The 19,819-nt window shown below is 62.7% G+C and overlaps 1 protein-coding gene across 1 annotated transcript in view; it reads left to right on the forward strand.

Annotated features, from left to right (window-relative positions):
- ARHGEF11 (Rho guanine nucleotide exchange factor 11) overlaps positions 1-19,363 on the forward strand; it is an 87,338-nt gene extending 67,975 nt beyond the window's left edge. Inside the window, 25 exon segments of the mRNA XM_030302022.1 lie at positions 435-458; positions 1,468-1,612; positions 1,904-2,000; positions 2,786-2,815; positions 5,875-6,001; positions 8,408-8,587; positions 8,667-8,714; positions 8,842-9,029; positions 9,281-9,427; positions 9,731-9,810; positions 9,918-10,043; positions 10,555-10,672; positions 11,450-11,628; positions 12,048-12,123; positions 12,265-12,432; positions 12,877-12,917; positions 12,919-12,968; positions 13,461-13,586; positions 13,907-13,968; positions 14,729-14,944; positions 15,122-15,439; positions 16,368-16,463; positions 17,237-17,475; positions 17,558-17,747; positions 18,181-19,363. Coding sequence (XP_030157882.1) covers positions 435-458; positions 1,468-1,612; positions 1,904-2,000; positions 2,786-2,815; positions 5,875-6,001; positions 8,408-8,587; positions 8,667-8,714; positions 8,842-9,029; positions 9,281-9,427; positions 9,731-9,810; positions 9,918-10,043; positions 10,555-10,672; positions 11,450-11,628; positions 12,048-12,123; positions 12,265-12,432; positions 12,877-12,917; positions 12,919-12,968; positions 13,461-13,586; positions 13,907-13,968; positions 14,729-14,944; positions 15,122-15,439; positions 16,368-16,463; positions 17,237-17,475; positions 17,558-17,747; positions 18,181-18,239 — 3,130 coding nt within the window. The 3' untranslated portion in view covers positions 18,240-19,363.
- The last annotated feature ends 456 nt before the right edge of the window (positions 19,364-19,819 follow it).

Consider the following 19,819-nt stretch of genomic DNA (forward strand, 5'->3'; position numbering starts at 1 on the left):
TGAGATCTCGATCAGCTTGTGAATAGCTTAGAATAGTGCCTGGCCCATCGTGCCCCCTCAGCTGGTCGTTGCTGCCTCCACCGCCGTGTGAGAAGGTCTCTCTGGGTCGGCTCTCAAGGGGCCACCAGCCCTCCTCCAGCTCTACGTCAGCCCAGCCCTTCAGTCGAGTTTGGCTGGGCGAGGACGGGCCCCTTCCTCCATGATCATGTCACAGTGCTGGCCACGTCCCCCTTCAGCGGGAAGGACCTCTCAGTCCCTGTGCCGAGGCCCCCAAGGGGGTGAGCGCTCTCGCCTCCCAAGCCCCACGTGGGCTCAGAGCTGAGACCGGAGTCGAGGTCTGGCCTCCCCGCCCCCACCGCCCCCGTCCTCCGTGTCTGCGCGGCCAACACGCCTGTGCCGTACGTGCGCGTCATGGCTCCTTCCTTTTGTTCCAGGTCCAAGTACGAGGAGGACAGGAGGTGAGTGAGTGTGCGGTGCGTTTGCCATCCTTCTGGACACAGGGCGCCCTGAGCATCGAGGTCACAGTGTGTCCAGGCATGGCCCCAGGTGTCGCGTAACCGTAACAGCGGCTTGTGAGGTCCAGGCCCCTGCCGCTTGGGGCCGCCGCCTGGGGCAAGGGTCTGCCCTCACCCCACCGTGCACATAGCCGGCCTCCCCACCTCCGCCTTAGCTCTGCGTCTCCCTCAGGCTTTCACCTCTGAGCCACCGTGAAGTGCTGGTGACAGGACCGGCCTGCGTCAGCAGCCCTTGTCGGGGGGCCGGGGCGCGACGCCTCTCCTCTCTGGCACAGGTTATGGGGTTTCCGCAGCCGGTATGCGTGTCCGCTCCTCAAGCAGCCAGCGTCGAAGAGTGTGCGCACGCTTGAGCTGGAGGAAGGCAGGCCAGGGCGGTTGTGGAGGAGGGGCCGGAGCCCCTGCTGCACTGAGTGCCAGAGTGCCCGACCTGCCTCCTGAATCCAGGGCCAGATCCGCTTCCAGACACAGCTCTGGACGGTTCCACGTGTGGCCCGTGGCGGCTCCGTTGCATCTCTCTCTTGGTGCCGGGGCCGGGAAGGTGGTGAAGGCAGAGGCAGGCCGGCATTTCTCCCCTTTTCCCTGCCACCCCGCCGCACGTGGATGCCCGAGGACCGTGGCCGTGGGCCTCAGTCGGTTCCAGGCCTGCCGGCTTGTTGGCTTACGTTGTAGGGACCGGCCACGTCCTTCTGCTGGCCGCTCTCCCCCCTTCAGGAAGAGTTCTGCTTAGGGAGAGAATTAGGTCTCTCCCAGGACTCCTGCTAGCCAAGAGTCCTTCTGTGCCCCCCCTTGAGAATTCCAGGGCTCCTTCCAAACACCCTGACCCAGAACTCTCCCTTTGTCACCCCCCCGGGTGGTAGTTTGCAGATTGTTCGGAGCGGGGTTCCGGCCTTTCCGCCTGTTGGCGGGCACAGCTCGAGCTTTCTGACTGACCGCTCTGCTTCCCGTCTCACAGCGCCCCCATGGACTTCGCCCTCAATACCTACATGAGCCACGCCGGGCTCCGTCTTCGAGAGGCACGGCCTTCCGGCGCAGCCGAAAAGGCTCAGGCAGCTCCTGACAAGGACAAGTGGCTGCCCTTCTTCCCAAAGACCAAGAAGGTGACAGAACTACCTGGACAAGAGTCCTCTGGTGCGGGTCTCTGCATGAGGCCAACCCGGGAAAGCCACTCACGACTGCGCCTGACCCTCGCTGCCTTTGCGTGGGGAGTCCGTGAGAACCCACAGACGAGCTCAAACCCGGCCCAGGCGCACGTGTGCTGGTTCGGGAGCAAGCAGGAGTCTGCTTTGCAGTTAGCCGTTCAGGGCGGGTCTGGGGGGCAGTGGCAGGGATGAGTGGCTAAGTCTGGGGATTGGGACCTTCTCCAAAGCTAGTGTCTCCTGTCCCAGCAGAGCAGCAATTCCAAGAAAGACAAGGAAGCCTTGGAGGACAAGAGGCGAAACCCTATCCTCAAGTACATCGGGAAGCCCAAAGGCTCTTCGCAGAGCAGTGAGTACACGGTGGGGGGGGGGGGGGGGGGGGGGGGCGGGGGGGGGCCTCGGGCAGGGGCGGCAGCCCCGTCACTGACCGGGCCGCTGGCAGAGGGTGTTCCCTATCCCGGCACACCTGCCCGCCCTCTGAGACCGCAGCTCCCGCTCAGTGCTGCTCATTGTCCCCTTGCCACACCGCATGCAGGCTCCTTGAGGTGCAGATGACGCTTCCGAGCCAAGGAGGCCATGCCGGTCCCCGGGCCTTAGTCTAGGAGCTCAGGGCAGTTATAGCTACCGAGCAGCCACGCGGAGGAATATTCCCGCCTGGCAAGGCCGCCCTGTTGACAGTAAATGCCCCCTTCACCTTCACCAGTGGGCTCCGTCTGTGCCCCTGAGGTGTGTTGGGAGCAATTATGGGCCCTCGATGGGAAGTCTGACTTACTGCTAAGCAGAACTAGATGTGGAGTGGGAGGTGGGGGGCCCAGCGACACCCCCGATGCTGCCACTCACCTGAAACTCGGTTAAGCCTGTCGCCGGTCTGGAACTTCCTGCTGGCCTCCCGGTCGGCGTCTTCAGACCCCAGTGTTAGTCTTGGGAGTCTGGGAAGGGCTGTGGGGTGGGTGGGCCAGTGGCCTTTTCTGATATTGCTGCCTGGGGGCTGCGGAAGGGGGGACTCTTCTAGATCAGACCTGATTTTTGCCATTCGTTTTTCATTTTCCAGCTTGATGTAAGTTTTGTTTTGACTCTGGAGACGTTAATTTGACTTTTCATGGTTTACTTTTGTTTTTGTTTGTTTTCTTTTAGCATTTCATATTCCCTTGTCCCCTGTGGAAGGTAAAAGGACCATTTTCTGTGGGTTTTTCTTTGCATTAGCTTTGAGTTTCCATCTCTCCAGTCTGTCTGTCCTTTTTCCCCGTCCCCCATCCCGTCACTCCGTCGCTGTCTTCCGTGTGCCTCCCTCCTGCTCCAGCTGCCTCCGCAGGGGGCTGCTCCTGGCGGTGTCACGGAGGCCAGCCTCCCCGCCCTCGGCCCCGCCCTGTCCCTGTCTCACATCTCAGGGAACGGGCTCCGAAGGTCCAGGGCTCCGTGTACACGAGGGAGGCCTTCACACATGAAAACGTCCTGCACGAGCTTCTCAGGTTTTTGTCTCGACTGACATAACAAAAATCCTCATTTTTGAGAGTTATGCGGGGTTTCTTTCATAAACAGTGGGTCTCTAACAGTTCTCCTTGGGGGCCTTTCACTGTCCGTCACCTGCTCTGCTTCAGCCCTTGAGCATGGCGCGTCCACCGCTCCTGACTTAACATGGACGGCGTGGCGTCACCGCGGCGGTTGAAGAGAGTGACCCCTGCTGTGTGTTAGAGGGCCTGGTGCCGTCGGGGGTCTGCGCGCTGAAAACGAACACGTCATATACATTAACCCAGAGAGGCTGAGAACCTGCAGTTGGGCAAACTCATTTCTCATCAGTGAGGCTCCCACGAGTACAGTCACGTGATTAACGTGGTCAAGGCTCTACTGTGAATCTGTGCAGAGAGAGAGCAGTGCAATGAAATCAGGAAATTGTTCAGTGGCTAGAATTCATTTTATGTGAAGTGACAATTAAAAATAATGATTTTCGGGGCGCCTGGGTGGCGCAGTCGGTTAAGCGTCCGACTTCAGCCAGGTCACGATCTCGCGGTCCGTGAGTTCGAGCCCCGCGTCGGGCTCTGGGCTGATGGCTCAGAGCCTGGAGCCTGTTTCCGATTCTGTGTCTCCCTCTCTCTCTCTACCCCTCCCCCGTTCATGCTCTGTCGCTCTCTGTCCCAAAAATAAATAAACGTTGAAAAAAAAAAAATTTTAAAATAATGATTTTCAAAATTATTTCAAAGTTACTAAATTCCTAGACTCATGCTACTTTATTGATTTTTTTTTTTAATGTTTATTTATTTTCGAGAGAGAGGCAGAGACAGAGCGTGAGCAGGGGTGGGGCAGAGAGAGAGGGAGACAGAATCCAAAGCAGGCTCCAGACTTCGACGCAGGGGGCTTGAACCCACGAACCGTGAAATTATGACCTGAGCTGAAGTCGGACACCCAACCGACTGAGCCACCCAGGCACCCCTCCTTATGCTACTTAAAAAAAAAAAAAAAAGGTTTTAAGTTTTGAGAAAAGGCATATAAAACAATGGAAAAATAAAAGAATGGCCTTGGGACCCAGGCCCTTAGATCTTAACACACACTTCCTCCCGTCCACGCTGCCCCAGTAGAGGCAGGAGGAAGCAGCAGCTTCGAGGGGCCGGGAGCCCAAGGACAGGGTAAGGGGCCTGGGTGTTCACCAGGGCCGAGTTCGGTCTTTTCCATTGTAATCTAATGATTTGGTGTGGCCTTGGTTCTGAAGTTCCCAGGACATCAGCAAAGCCTGTGTCCGTGTCTAAAGACCAAGCAGCCCCCAGAGGCAGAGGAAGGGTCAGCACTGAGTGACCGTTAGAGTCATCAGCTGTTGCCCCCGTTTAACAGCGACCATAACTGACTGTTAATTAAATGGAATGTACTTACCCTTCCATTTCATTGTCGTCCAGAGAGTGGAGGAAGGAGAACAGGGGACACCAGTGAAAACTGTGCTCATTTAAAAAATTGCGTTCCTTTCTGCCTTTCTCCCCCATTACACTGACTTTCCTCAGTTGTGCCGCCTCTCAGAGCAATCCCCGTTTGTCGTCACAGGGTGAACTCTCCCCCGAGCACAGGCGACACACAGGGGAGGGAGCAGTGGGCTCAGCCCAGCGGCCTCCTGTTACAGGGTATTCCCAGGCCCCCGTGCCATCACCCAGCAGGGCCGCTCAGGCTGTGACTGCAGAGCTGACCCTGTGGCAGGCAGCTCAGGCCCCAGTCCCCAGAGTGGGCGTGATGCTAACAGCCCCTGCTCCTGACACAGCCTCCTGTTACGCATCTCTGGAAAACTGTTACCCCGGCCACCTGCCTAAATGATACGAAGTTTGAAGAGACCAGCTGGATGTTCTGTTGGCTCTGGCCTGGAAACTTTCTCATGAAACCTGAGTTTAGAGACTTAGGGAGATTTGTGGGTTTGCATGGGTAGGACTCTGGCTAGTGTGGGTAGGATCAGGGCCTCGCCTGCCTCCCTGCCCACCCCCAGCCTTCCTGTTGGTCTCTGGCAGATCGGCCTCTGAAGCCCAGCTCTGGGCTGATGTCACTGCATCTCTGAGGAGGAACCTTCTGCGGGTATCCCATGAGCCTCGTGACTTTCATACCTGCTCTCTCTGTTTCTTTGAACAAGAACAGCCTTCTTTTGTCTTAGCTCTGAAGAGGGGCTGGAATTTGAATGCCAGAGAGTGACCCCTTTTCTCTGTTCTACCTAAGACCACCCCCACTCACTGATAATAAAGGGTCTGATTCACAGTGATGGCAGCAACTAGAGGCAGGGGCCGGGACTGGAAGGACAGGAAGGAAAGTCAAAAAAAGAACAAATAATGAGCTCTAAAAGTAATATAAACTTGGGAAATGATTGATATAATCTGGCAACCTGGCCAAATTACAGATAGATGCATTTTGGGTGCTCCCGGCTGGTATTCTATCCTGTATTCGGTTCTTGGAAAAAATCTCATCGTTAATTAAGCCTGAGAGTCATTGTAATAACGTGAGAGCCGAAAGGAATATCGACAGGAAATATACCTCCAAATGGTCTCATTTTGCATGTGAGAGAGCAAGGGACTGCCCCTGTCACTCTCCGGGTTATTGGGAGAGGACCAGGAAGTAGTCTAGAGGACCAGCCCCCACGTCTCCCAGTCCCCAGCCCGGTGCTGCTGTCATCCGTGCTTGCTCACTGCTCTGTCTTCTGGGCTAACGGGAGCGAGGGTCCCGAACAGAAAGCAGAGTACCCTTCATTGTCTTTCTGCTTCCAGTCAAACCAGGCAACGTGAGGAACATCATTCAGCACTTTGAGAACAACCAGCCGTATGACGCCCCAGAGCCCGGGACGCAACGGCTCTCCACAGGAAGCTTTCCCGAGGACCTGCTGGAAAGCGACAGGTAGCAAGGGCCACGTGGGAATTGCCGGCTTCCCACGGAGGGGAGCCTGGGCGGGGTGTGCTGCAGGGTTATTTCCAGGTGCTTCCCCCCACTCCGTTAGACCGTAAGATCCCCGCTGCAGAACTTGCAGCTGCTCTGAAGACACGCCAGTGTCGGCCATCAGGCCACCCGAAGACCGAGCAGGGCCCCCGGCCTCCCAGCCCGGGGACTGCGTGTCTTGAACGTTTCCTTTGGACTCACCGCCTGACTACTCAGCAGCTAGAGGATATTACACGGCAGCTAATCCCGACACCCTACCTGACAAGGCTGGAGAAGACTGGGGCAGGGGTGGCAAGGGACAGTCCCGGGGATGCAGGGGTCAGGCAAGGTTGGCCACCGACGCCCGTGAGGAAGAGCACTGGAGTTTGGCTCTGCTGGTTCCAAAGCACTTTTGAGAAGAAAAGAGGGTTTGCAGCTCTGGCATCCCGTATATTCTCCATCTTTGGCCACGTTCCAGTGAGAACCCTTCTCTGGCCTCGAGGCGTGCTCCCGGACTTGTTCCGGACCGCGGCACGACAGCAGCCACGTCATGTCTGAAATTCTCCAGCCAACACTTAGTGAGAACCACCTGTGGTCAGAAAGCTCCGTGCACCTTCCCTGAGTCACCCTTGAGTCATAGTAGATGGGGTCTTGGGTGCACAGAAATCATACACGTGTGCGCCTACTGAGCAGGCGCAAGCCAGGTCACTGGGTCACTGGGGAGTGGCCAAGGGAATCAAACCATTTTACCTGGGAAACTGACCAAACTACAAGTCCGCCGTTCCTGCTCCCACACGAGGTTACTCCTGCTTGTAGCAAACCTTCATAAGCTCAGTGCATGTGGAGATTCTGCTGTCGTGAGAACAAACAAAGCTGTAAGGGAAGGTGAAGGTTAGATCTGTCCTGAGCCAAGAGGCCGAGCTCTGTGTAATCTCATTGAGTGAATTAAATGTATAAATTACGGGATGTGTAGACCCGATGTCACAGATGCGTCAGGCATGTAGAGACAAGATACCAATGTTGTGAGAAAAAAGTTGAGACCGTTTGCAAATAGTGCTCTTGAAGGTGCCAGCTATACATGCCCTGAGACCCTAGGGTCCCGAATCCACTGTCCACGGGAGCCGTTGGCTTTGCTGACTGTAAGCTCACCAGCATCTTAGCAGAAACGGTGGGTCAGAGGTCGGCGGGTACAAGAGCCCCCGGGTCTAGAAGGCAGTATTCTAGGGATCGGGGACCAGAGGTGGGTCACCCCACTTGTTGGGAGGAAGGTTACTCGCTTGTGGGGGCTTGTCCTGGTGCTCAGGTGGCCTGTTGTGGGTTACTGGTGCAAGTGCTGGGTGAGTGGTCTTGGCTGGAGGCGTTCTAGCAGCCCCCAGGGGGTGGTCTGAGGCGGTCGGCTGGCAGCGTGGCTTCAGGGATAGCTCCGATTGAGTCCTTGGCAGTTGAGAGACACGAGATAAATGGAGCCCAGGGTGCTGGCCTCCTTTGCTACAGCAGCCTGCTGCGTCCTCAGGAGCTGCCCAGACTCCGTAGGCCGTCCCTGGTCCTGGAGGCAGGGGGCCGGGATGCAGATCAGTGAGCAGGTCAGCAAGAACCAAGCCAGCATGGCCGTGGAGGGAGGAGGCACCATCCTGGGGCAGCAGGGGTCAGAGACACCAGCTGTCTCCCGGCTCATGCTCTGCAGGATGCGGGAAAGAACACCCGGCCGTCAGCATCTCTTCACTCTGAGGGGTCTCTGGGACTGGAGATGCTGAGTCTTGTCTTGTCTGTGGGTCTTTTGGCCAAACCTGGCAGGTGAGGGAGCGGGTTCCTGCCGGTCAGTAGATGGGCCCTCCCCAGCCAGCCTGCCCCCAGGAGGGGACGTGGAAGCTCCGGAAGGATGCTACAAGATGAGAACAGAAGAATCCACACCACAGCTGGAGGGGCAGGAGCCCATCCGTGGATAGAATCTCTGATAGGCCTGCGAGGAGGCCAGGACAAGTGTGAAGGAAGTGCCTGTACTTCTCGGTAGAAGAAAGTCCTATGAAAGGAAGAGATCTGCCTCAAGCAGGGTCCGCGGTGGGAGCTGACCTGCTCTGGAGTCGAGGGAAAGATGGTCTGGCCACCAGACAGTCCGGGACAGGAGCGAGGACCTCATGGTCCCCGATAAGGGCCTGCGGCATCCACAGCTTTCCTGGAGGGTTTGGGGTCTGTGGCATACCACAAGTCTGATCTCTTGGTCCCCGCTCTCATTTCCTGATGGGCCACGGGGACGATGACGGGGACGATGAGAGCCTCTGTCCATCGAGCCGGACTGGGGAGGGGCAGGGGAGGCACCTGGAGTCTTGGTGGCAGAGGAGAGCTCGTCCGGGACGTGGGACCCCAAGGCTGCCGGTCCTCCTTCCCCAGTTCACGCTCAGAGATTCGCCTGGGCCGCTCGGAGAGCCTGAAGGGCCGGGAGGAGATGAAGCGGTCTCGGAAGGCGGACAACGTGCCCCGCTCTCGCAGCGACGTAGACATGGACGCGGCCGCGGAGGCCGCCCGCCTCCACCAGTCAGCTTCGTCCTCTGCCTCCAGCCTCTCCACCAGGTGGGCAGGGCTCGGGCAGCTCAGCTGGGGCGTCTCGGGGCAGGGGCAGTGGGGGCTGAGGGCTGACTTCTCTCCACAGGTCTCTGGAGAACCCAACCCCTCCCTTCACCCCCAAGATGGGCCGCAGGTGAGTGGGGTGTCCCGGCCCCGAGCAGCCGGCCAGGTGTGCCCGTCCACGGCCGCCGTTCCCCGTGGGCACGGGGCAGGAGAGACGGGGGTGGACCCCGAGCTGAGTCCTTCCTCCTCTTCCCCAGGAGCATCGAGTCCCCCAATCTGGGGTTTGGTGCAGACGCCCTCCTCCCCCACCTCCTAGAGGACGATCTGGGCCAGCTGTCTGACCTGGAGCTGGAGCCGGATGCCCAGAACTGGCAGCACGTGGTGGGCAAGGACGTGGTGGCTGGGCTAAGCCAGAGAGAGATCGACCGGCAGGAGGTCATCAACGGTGAGCACGTGCCCCTCTGTCTCGGGCGAGTAGGGGGCAGAGGGTGGTAGTAGGCCAGGTGGCTCCCCGGGGACGGGACCGGGTCCGTGTCGCCATTCCCGCACGGCCCTTGGGGTGGGATGTTGCCCTGCGACCTGACACCAGCGCTCGGCTTCCTCAGAAGTGGTTTGGGGTGGCAGTCATATGACTTTGCATACTCGCTTGACCCCCTGTGCTTTGTGTCCCTCCCATCCCGCGACCACCCCGCTCAGAGCTGTTTGTGACAGAAGCCTCCCATCTGCGCACGCTCCGGGTCCTGGACCTGATCTTCTACCAGCGGATGAAGAAGGAGAACCTGATGCCCCGGGAGGAGCTGGCCCGGCTCTTCCCCAACCTGCCTGAGCTCATAGAGATCCACAGTGAGGGGCCGTCCTCCCCGCCCGCTGTCTTTCCCCCACACCCCTTCTCCGGCCAGGCTTCAGGTGTCTGTCCCCATCTGACCGTGTGCCAGGGCCTACCTGAGCAGACGGCCCTCACCAGCTGTCTCTGGCGGACAGCTTGATATGCAGCCTGAAGCCAGCCTTCCGGGTCCCCCAGGAGCAGAACGGCTGCCGGACCCTTCCCCTCGGCACTGCCGCCCAAAGCCCTTCTCCCCGGGTCCCGGAGGGTCCGGCGGTGCAACTCTACCCCGGGCCTCTCTGATTCTTCTCTCCTTGCCCCAGATTCCTGGTGTGAGGCCATGAGGAAGCTCCGGGAGGAGGGCCCCATCATCAAAGACATCGGTGACCTCATGCTGGCTCGGGTATGCTTGGAGGGGACGGGTCCCCCTTTCCCGTGGCCACGGGAGCGGCGGCGGAGGGTGTGGGAGGGCCGGGGTGCGATGCCCGGGTGGCGTCCCTTGTGCTGCAGTTTGACGGCCCCGCCCGGGAGGAGCTCCAGCAGGTGGCCGCGCGGTTCTGCTCCCACCAGTCCATCGCACTGGCGCTCATCAAAACCAAGCAGCGCAAGGAGAGCCGGTTCCAGCTCTTCATGCAGGTGTGGCCTCCCTGCCGCGGCCTGGCCGCCAGTTCCATAAAGCCGACCGGGTCGCCAGGGATCTCCCGGGCTGCTTTCCTGGAGCCCCGGGGCAGGCCCGCCGGCCTCTCCTCTCCACCCGGGAGGGCAGCCCAGCTACCCCCACGCCCATCCACACCGCCCTCGTCCCACGCCACCGCCTCAGAAACACTGGCACATGCCGGCCCTCAGGACGGACGTGGCTTCACGGCCGGAAGGCCGTGTTCGCCTCCTGCTTCCTGTGTGCACGTAGCTGGGCCTCGGTTTCCCTGTCTGTAAAGCGGGCATAGCACCTGCTCTGTGGCGCTTGTTCGACCACATCCCCTCCGTGGGTTATCTCCTGGCCCCCACCAGTCTTCCCTAAACCTTTCTGAGTGACCCTCTGGGGCCAGGACCCACTTGGCCTTTTCACACCCATCCGGGTCCCGAGCCCATGAGCCAGGCCCTGACCGCGGGTTGTCCTCTTTCTCCGTCTGTGCCCCCTTCTGTCCAGGAGGCCGAGAGCCACCCTCAGTGCCGGCGGCTGCAGCTCAGAGACCTCATCATCTCGGAGATGCAGCGGCTCACCAAGTACCCGCTGCTGCTGGAGAGCGTCCTCAAGCACACGGAGGGTAGGGAGCGCGAGGCGGTGGCCGCACTCAGACTTAGTTTTAGCGCTGACCTGCTCTGTGGCCTTCACGAGTCACTTGTTTCGCTCAGTCTCGAGGGAGGTCGCGATTATGAGCGTGCTTTGGGGAGAAGAAGCGCAGCAGCGGGAGGGGGTGTGAGGCTCGCCCCCAGCCTGTGGGGGCCTTGGTGCAAACCTGAGGAAAGCGTCCGAATGGAAAGAGGTTGGCACGCGGACTCCCATGTGACTGTGGTCCCACACCGGGGCCACGGCTGCCGTCACCTCCCCTGCCCCCCGCATCTGTCCGTCCCCCTGCCGGACGCCTCTGTGCAGCGCACAGACGTACAGCTGCGTGTGCTGACTGTAGAAGTTCAGTGGCCGTGCTGAGAGGAGCTAGCCCCAGGGACACTCTCTGGGGTCCGCTGCCCTCGAATTTGGGGCGCTGGAGTCAGGGTATGGAGTGTGAGGACCCTCTCCCGACCTGGGCGGGCATCCTGGAGGCACCCTTGCCGTCAGCCAGGCCCTGCTCTCCCCCGCATCTGTGGAGCTGGTTGTGGTCCAGCTGGCAATTCCCAAGAGCTGTGTGTGTCTCCGGGACGGTGCTCTGATCCCAAGGACCCTCACCGCCAGGGCCCCTTACGTTTGAGGCCCTCGAGTGAGGCCAAGACAACACACCTGTGCCCGTACCGTCGGCTTGCAGCCCCCGGCGGCCAGGTGTGCTGGACTCTGACACGCTCCTCAGGCAGGCACCCCCCAGCACTGCCTCTGCCCCGATCGGTAGGTGGCACGTCTGAGCACGAGAAGCTGTGCCGGGCCCGGGACCAGTGCCGGGAGATTCTCAAGTACGTGAACGAGGCCGTGAAGCAGACGGAGAACCGGCACCGTCTGGAGGGTTACCAGAAACGCCTGGACACCACCTCCCTGGAGAGGGCCAGCAACCCTCTGGCGGCGGAGTTCAAGGTGGGAGGCGGGGACCGCCGCACACACTGGGGGCACCCCTGGGAGCGGAACCGGCCGGGGCCTGGAGGGACAGGGTGCCGCAGCGGGGCCCCACGAACACCCAGCAGACGGCCCTGCCGACAGGGACGGGATGCTGGAGTTCTCCTGCCCGAGCGGGGGCTGGGAGCCGGGGTCCAGGTGAAGGTGGCCGGGGAGGAAACAAAAAGAGGTCAGGCTGGGGAGAGGCCCGGGCAGAGCCGCTGGCGAACCCCCCGGTGGGACGCACAGCCTCACGGTGGCTTCTGTCCTGCCCGTGGCCTCTATTCGAGCGTCAGAGCAGAGGCCGCCTCTTGCTTGCCGCTGACCCCCAGCTCCTCAGCAGTGTGGCGTGCACTGGGTCGAACGAAGGTACGAATGAACGAACGACGTTTCCTTAACAGAGCCTGGATCTGACGGCCAGAAAGATGATCCACGAGGGGCCCCTGACCTGGAGGACCAGCAAGGATAAGACCTTGGGTGGGTGCCCCAGCCCTGCCCCCTGGACCGCACGCCCGGGGCCCGGCAGGGCTCCTGCGGCCCCGCCTGGGGAGGGGGCACAGGACCCTGTCCCTGTGCTGGGGGGGGGCGGGGGCACTCCTCATGGCGCTTGCCCCCCAGACCTGCACGTGCTGCTGCTGGACGACCTCCTGGTGCTGCTGCAGAAGCAGGACGAGAAGCTGCTGCTCAAGTGCCACAGCAAGACGGCCGCCGGCTCCTCGGACAGCAAGCAGACTTTCAGCCCCGTGCTCAAGCTCAACGCCGTGCTCATCCGCTCCGTGGCCACAGGTGCCGCGCGGGCCTGGCCTCGGGCCTCCCTGCTGGCCCCTGAGCGGGAGGACGTGGCCCGGGGCGGGGTGGGGGGACGGGGCCCGGCGGACAGAGGCGGTTCGGTGAGAAGCCCCGTGTGTGCGGGAAGGGGCCCTGGGCCCGCTGTCTCCACCCGTGGTTTGGGGCGATGCCCCCCCCCCCCGCCTCCGGGAGTCGCGGGCGGCGGCGAGCGTGAGGGAGAGCAGAGGGAGCGGGGGCCGCCGCGAGGAGGGCCTGAGGGTCCAGGACTGCCTCTGGCCTTCCTGTACGCGACCCCACGTGGTTCCAGTGGCCAGCTGCGTGTTCTGCTCTGGTCCCCGTCCCGTGTCGAGGGCCGGGGCTTCCAGCACCTTGTGGCCCTGGCGGGGGCCGCCGTCACGGCTCTGCCACCTCCACGCGGCCCTTCCCCCTTCCTTTGCACAGACAAACGGGCCTTCTTCATCATCTGCACTTCCGAGCTGGGCCCCCCCCCAGATCTATGAGCTGGTGGCTCTGACGTCGTCAGACAAGAACACGTAAGAATCGAGGGGCCAGGGTGGCGTGTGTGAGTGGTGGGCAGTGAGGCCGGGCCGAGGGGTGGAGGATGGGGCGTGGGCGCGGGACAGGGAGACAGGGCAGGCGCAGCGGGCTCGCGGGACCGCCGTCCTTGCCCCCGAGGGGTCTTCCGCGTGGTCAGTGGTCCCTTCCTCCTCCCTGCGCTGGGGTTCTTCCTCCTTCCCACCAAGCACATCTGCCTCCGGGGTCGTCACCCCCCCCTCGTTCCCTCGCTGCCGCCACACGAGGCAGCTCGACTGAGTCATCGTCTCAGCGTCAGGCTTGTCACCTGTGGGTCTTACTGCCTGTCTGGGGGCCGTTTAAAGACAAGGAGCAGACGGGGACCGCTCGGCCCAGAGCACGGCACAGGGCCGCCGTGGGTGGCTGCACACGCCTGCGGGGAGGGCTGCCTGCGGGGGGCGTGCCCGACCCTGTGTTTACCACCGGCCCTCTCTGCCCCTGCTGAGCCACAGGTGGATGGAGCTCTTGGAGGAGGCCGTGCGGAACGCCACCGGGCGCCCCGGAGCCGCCCCGGCACCCGCCCATCCCCCACCCACCGGCGCCCAGGAGCCGGCCCACCAGAGCCTCACACCCAGCAGGTGCTCACCCCCCAGGCCCCCAGTCATCCCCACGCCTCCGCCTTCAGTCCCTGTCTGCTCCCCGCCAACCTGGCCGTCAGGGAGACCATGCCTGCGCCGGGGTGGGGGGGTATAGAATCGGGACCAGGAGACGCCGGCCGGCACCCACCCTGCTCTCCAGGTGGCCGACCCGTGGCAGGTGCTGAAGCCTGCCACCTCCCTTTGTCGGACCATCCTTCACTGCCCGTTGTGACGCGGGAGGCCAGGGCGGCGTCTGAGCTCACCCCTCCTGGCTGGCGTCAGCAGTGCGGCGGGTGACCTCTGGGGGTTTGTCCCCGCAGGGTGGGACTGGATGGCTCGGAAGTGTTCCACGGCGAACCAGGACCTGAGGAGCTGTCTGGAGGTGTGTCCCCGGAACCGTCCTTGTGGGAGCCCACCGGGCCATTGTTGGTGGGACAGGTCAGGGGGTGGTCGGGTGCGGGTGTGGGGTGATGGGAGAGGATGTCGGGGCCAGAAGCGTGAGGTTTGGATAAGAACAGAGAAAGGACTGAGAAGGGGGTCCAGAAGGGGAAGGAGAGCAGACCTGAGCCAGTGTGGACGAGCTCACTTGAACAGAGGCCCCCACCCCGGCTCTCCGGGTGACAGGCGTTCCACAGTGGAGGGGGGGGCCCCGCCTCCTCCAGCTGGGCGTTTCCATGGAGAAGGCCACACCCGTGGGATACCGTGGGTAAATCTCCTGGTGGACTCCTCACTTCCTTCGGGTCCCTGCAGACGTTGCCTCTGCGGCGACACGCCTTCTGTGGCCTTGCGGCTGCAGGTAAACAGCGCTCCCGCCCGCCCCCGCCCCCTGGCCTACGCGCTGCCGTGTCTTTCCCACAGTGCTGTCTCCTTCTAATTTGTCTGGAGAGCTCGCTGTACTGTGTTACTCCTCTGTGTCTGTCCACTAGAGCTTAAGCTCCACACTGGCAGGGAGCTGGGTGTCATCCCCGACGTCTGCCAAGGGTTCGGGACGGTGTCTGGTTGTAGTCATAGTAGGGGCTCAGTAAACATTCGTGGAATGAGTCCACGTTCTCAGCCGCTTGAACCCAGAGCTGGGTGTGGATGGGGTCCGCCCACAGGTGCCTTCCTTCCCCGTCCTTATGCTGTCCTCCCGCCCAAAGCAGGCCCTGGGCCACAGCAGAGGGTCAAGGGGAAGCACCCGGTCCCGCTAGAGGATCCCGAGCAGGAGGGCAGCATAGAGGAGGAGCTGGGTGCCTTGTCCCACCCTCCCGCAGCCCTGGATGCAGAGAACAGGGGCCGCAGGACCAGGGATCCCATCCTCCTGTCCCTCCCAGGACCTCTGGTTATGGAAGGGCTCGCTGATGCAGCCCTCCAAGATGGTGAGTGCCTTCCGGGCCCCACAGACCCCTCTGCCCTCCACCTGCTGGAACGCTCTCTCCGGCCGTGCTGGAGGAGAAGGGACGCAGAGTCCGCTCCGGGTTCTGCCCTGTGGGGGAGGGGAGCAGCGGCCCTGGGCGTGGTTGTGCGGGGGAAGCCAGCACCTTCTCTCCCCCCAGTGGAGAGCCTGCGGCGCCTGATCCTGTGGGGCCTGCTGCCCGGTCACCCCGCGGAAGCACAGGCGTCCGGAGAGCCCGAGGCCGACCGGACACCCACGCCTTCCCTCATGAGCAGCGCCTCTCAGCCCCGCGACCCCGGCTCCCCCGGGCCAGAGAGGCATCGGCCAGAGCAGGAGGACACGGCTCTCTGTTCCCTGGAGCATCTGCCCCCACGGGCCAGGAATTCCGGGATCTGGGAGTCCCCCGAGCTGGACAGGAATCCAGAGGAAGAGACTTCGAACACAGAGGCAGCAGGAAGCTACAAAGTTGTGAGAAAAGGTAAATCAATTGGGACGTCCACTGGGGAGATGGGCGCCCGGTTCACTGAGGTCGAGGCAAGCCTCCCAAATGGCGCTTTATCTGGGAAAGCGTGTGCACAGAGGCTCCCGGATCCCGGGAGGAGACGCCGACACACGAAGGCTTCGGGGTCGGGCAGCCGAGGTTCAAAGTCTGTCACCTAACATCCACGTGGCCTTAGACAAAATCGCGAACCCTCTCTGAGCATCAGTGTGTAACGTGAGGGTGTCACCTGGTGCCCGGCACAAACCGGCTGCCCACAAAAGCCCCCGCTAGCATTCTTCACGGACGACCCAGGCCTGAGGAAAAGATGAGGCTCTCTTTGGGGGCCTCAGACCCGGGACGGGTGCTTACAGCCACCCCCTGCAGCTGGTGGTCAGTGGCTGTGGTGAGGGCACTGGCAGCATGGGGGGGGGGGGGGGAAGGGCACACGCCACAGGACGAAGCTGGGGGTGTGTGGCGAGTCATCGTGACAGTGGGAGAGCGCCCCAAGTTGCGGCCCCGTGGGCGGGGTGGAGCAAGAAAGCCCAGACCGGCCAGGACAGGGGCTGGGGACGGGTTCGGGCAGAGCTGCAGGCCCGAGGGAGGAGGGAGGAGGGAGGAGGGAGGGGACGGGACGCGGTCTGAGGAGGGCAGCAGGAACGATGTTCACAGGGCTGCGGGGTCCTGTCCTCCCGGCGCTCAGCTCCGCCTCCCGTCTGCCCGAGGCCCGCCCTCTCTCCTGGGTTTCCGGGGGGCTGCCCTTCCTGCTCTGTGCTTCGGTGAACTGGTGGACGGTTTCTCCGCGGCCCCCGGGCGTCTGCGTTCACGGTGTTCCCCCTTTTCTTCTCCTCTCCTGCTGTCTTCCGCCGCCTCCTCTTTCCTTCTCTCCTGGTGTCGGCTCTCCCTGGTGGTGGTGGTGCTGGTCCAGCCGAGGTGGCGGGTGCCACAGCTGTCCCCGCGCTACCCGAGAGTGGCCAGTCGGGGCCTGAGCCAGCCGAAGCAGAAGGCGGAGCCGAGGCTGCGGGTAATGACCTTCGTGGAGCCGGAGCCAGGCTGGGGCTGGAGCGTGGGGCCTGCGGGGCAGAGCCGGGCTCCGGGAGCGGACCCCCTGCCGCAGGGCACCCCTGCCACTGCGTCCTCCCTCCCCCATCAGGCCTGGGCCTCTGGGACTGGGCTCGGCGAGCCGGTGCCGAATATGGTGGGGAGCACACGCAGCCTGGTGCCCGGAGCCCTGCGTCCTTGGCCTGACATCCTGAGCCACACTGCAGTGTCACTGTGGAAAGAGGCTCACGTGGCCTCCCGGGCCCCTTGGTGTCTCCCCTCCTCCCCGCTCCAGTGGTGTCTGAGTCCCTCCTAGAGCTGAGGGGTCTCCAGGACCCTGCAGATGGGCGCAGGGGCTGTGTCAGAGTTCACCTAGAGCTTGCGATGGGGAGATGTGACGACGGGAGGTGTGACGGAGCCTCCCTCCGCTCCTTTTCCCAAGTGCCTGCGGCCGGCCCTGCCTCCTCACCCCCCTTCGGGGACGGGGAGGCCTTCCCTAACCTCCACTGCTGGGCACCCTCCCTCGGCGTGGGCCAACCTTGGCCAAAGTGCCACCTAGGAGGCTTTCTGGAGGAGGGGGCCTTTACGGGGCTGGTGGGCAGCGTGAGGCCGCCTACGCCGCGCTCACCCACGGGACGGCAGCCCTGGCCCCTGGCCGCGCCAGTCCACGTGGGGAGCAAGCACCCAGGGCGACGGGGTCGGTCTCTGCATCCTCTGGACCAGTATCGTAACCTCCCCGTCTCGCCGTGGGGACAGGGAACTGTTTTTACGTCAGCATGCCAGCGGGACCCCCAGACTCAAGCACCGACCCCTCGGGGGCACCCACAAGCCCCGCCCAGCCCGACAGCCTCCCTGACTGGCAGACGGAGCCTCGGCCCCGGTGCCAGGGCGGCCGCAGGCGCCCCAGCCGCTCCCCGCCCGGCCTGGCCCTCAGGGACGCGAGCAGCATCTTCCACACCATCGAGCAGCTCACCATCAAGCTGCACAGGCTCAAGGTGAGGGCAGGTCCCCAGACCCGTCACCCCCGGGGCCCTGACGCAAGGGACCCGGGTCACACATTGCCCTGCTGTCTTCCAGGACATGGAGCACGCCCACAGAGAGCTGCTCAGGTCCCTCGGGGGAGACTCGTCTGGTGGCACCACACCCGTGGGCAGTTTGCACGCAGAGGCGGCCAGATGGACAGACGGCTCCCTGTCCCCTCCAGCCAAGGAGCCCCTGGCCTCAGACTCCAGGGGCAGGCACCAGCCGGGGTCGTGCTCTGAGGACGGTGAGTGTGGCGCTGCCCTCTGGGTACCCACGCAGGGGAGGGGGAGGAGGGCTCTGTGAAGGGGTCTCATCACCCCCACCCGAGCACGAGTAATTCACACCCTCGGCTTCAGAAAGGGATCTTTCCAGGGAACCCTCACAGAAGCTCCCCTGAAAGTGGAAGACTTAGTATCGAACTCCATTTCCTTGGATCAGAGAGGAGGGTCTCCCCCCTCGAACCAGACGGGGTGGGGGTGGGGCCGGCGCATAGCCACCCACGGGCTTGGGAGCAGCAGTGGCCACTCCCAGGCTCCAGGAGAAACTCCGCTTTCGTCGCAAAAGGCTCCAGAGGACGCACTCTCTTGAGCTCGGGTGCCGCGCAGGCGAACCCTCACAGGGAGGGTCACCCCAGAGGCCGGCCGCTCACTGCCCTCCCCGTCCCCCCCCCCCCACAGGCTCCGACGCACCCCTGGAAGAGTGCACGGCCCACGCAGCCTCGTGCCCAGGACTCTAACTGTCCAAACACCACATCCTCCACGTCCCCACTCCCCCCGGGGACTGGCCCGAGGCAGGGGCACAGGGCAGCGGGACCCCAGACCTCCGCCCCGCAGTAGAAGCGGTCTAGCCGAGACCCCCCAGGAGACCCGCGTGTCCCTTGGTCCGCTCAGGCCTGGGTCAAGTTTCAGTGTGTTCCCGCCTCCCCAGCCCCGTCCACGGCCCGGCGCCCTGAGCACGCCGGCTGCACCCAAACGGCCCCCCAGACACGCAGGTGGCAGGAGGAGGCTCTGTGTACGTGCACTTTCTTCCTCCCCTCCCCTCTTCGCGGGACCCCGGGGCTGGGGTGGGGTGCCCGCACCCCTGCCCTCCTTGTCACTTTGGTTTCCTATAAATATGTATGTACCATACGTGCATCTTGCTTTGTAAATAACCGAGCGGTTTCTGTCGTCGGGGTGCCGGAGGCAGTCACAGAGGGCAGCTTGTGTCCTAACAGCCCAGCCCCGGGAGGGTCAGAGCTGAGCACGCCGGTCCCCCGCGGGCAGGAAGGTGTCCCAGCCCACCTGGCCTGAGAGCCCCGCCTCTGCGGCCCAGGCCAGAGCTGCTCCCTCCTGCGGTTCTCTTCAGGGGGATTCCGGACCCCACCTCTGTCCGCCCGTCCCCACCCTGTCCCTGTAGAAAACCAGTGTATCAGGTACGGCCCTGAAAACTGGGCCCCAGGAGGTGGGGTGGGGGTTTGAATGCTGGAGTCCCTGAACCTAACCCAGGACCGTCCCCAGGGGCCCCACAGCATTGGCCCCTGTTGCTGGGCCAACCCCCCACCCTAATAAAATATACACACTGTGCTAGGTGTATATATACATATATATATAAATATATATAATATATAAAATATAGAGATGGAAATGACTGTTTTCCTGTTAAAATAATGTATACTCTTTCTTTCTTTCATGGTTAAGATTTTTTTTTTTAAGAAAAGTTAAATATTCTTCAACCGTGGTGGTGTGTGTGTGATTTCTGAAACTGCCCTGATAAAGACAAGGGGCTGGTTCTCAGGCTCGGGTGGAGGGAACAAAAGGCAGCCCCTGCCCCTGGCATCGAGCCCCCAGGCGCAGCTCTGGCCAGGCTCTCCCCCAGCCTCTGTTGGGGGTGCAGCCCTCATGGCCGAAGAAGCCACGGAATGTACCGCACACACAGGCAGGGGGCCCAGAGCCGGGGGACCTCGGGCAGGCCTGGCTGGTCCTCGCTGCCCTCAGCCCCCGCTCCCTCCCACGGGCCCTGGCGGCCCTGGAGGCCACATCCCCCAAACCTCCTGCCTTTCGGACTTCACGGGCGGACCAAGGGACGGCTTCTCTTGCCCCTCGGTCTCCTGGTCTCCCTCCCAGACCCAGCACGCCCTCCGTGCCGGCCTCACGGGCTTATGGCGCAGCCGGCACTGGACTTCCTACGACACGGTGCCTGGGAGCCGTGAGGAGGACTGGAGAGGCCAGCCCGGTCCCCTCCGAGCACCGGCAGCGTCCCACAGGTTACCTGTTCCATAGGTGCTCTCACCTGAGGCAGCACTGAAGGTAGAGATATGGGGGGACGGGGGGGGGGGGC

The sequence above is a fragment of the Lynx canadensis genome, chromosome F1 (assembly GCF_007474595.2).
Source record: "Lynx canadensis isolate LIC74 chromosome F1, mLynCan4.pri.v2, whole genome shotgun sequence".
Taxonomy (NCBI): Eukaryota; Metazoa; Chordata; class Mammalia; order Carnivora; family Felidae; genus Lynx; species Lynx canadensis.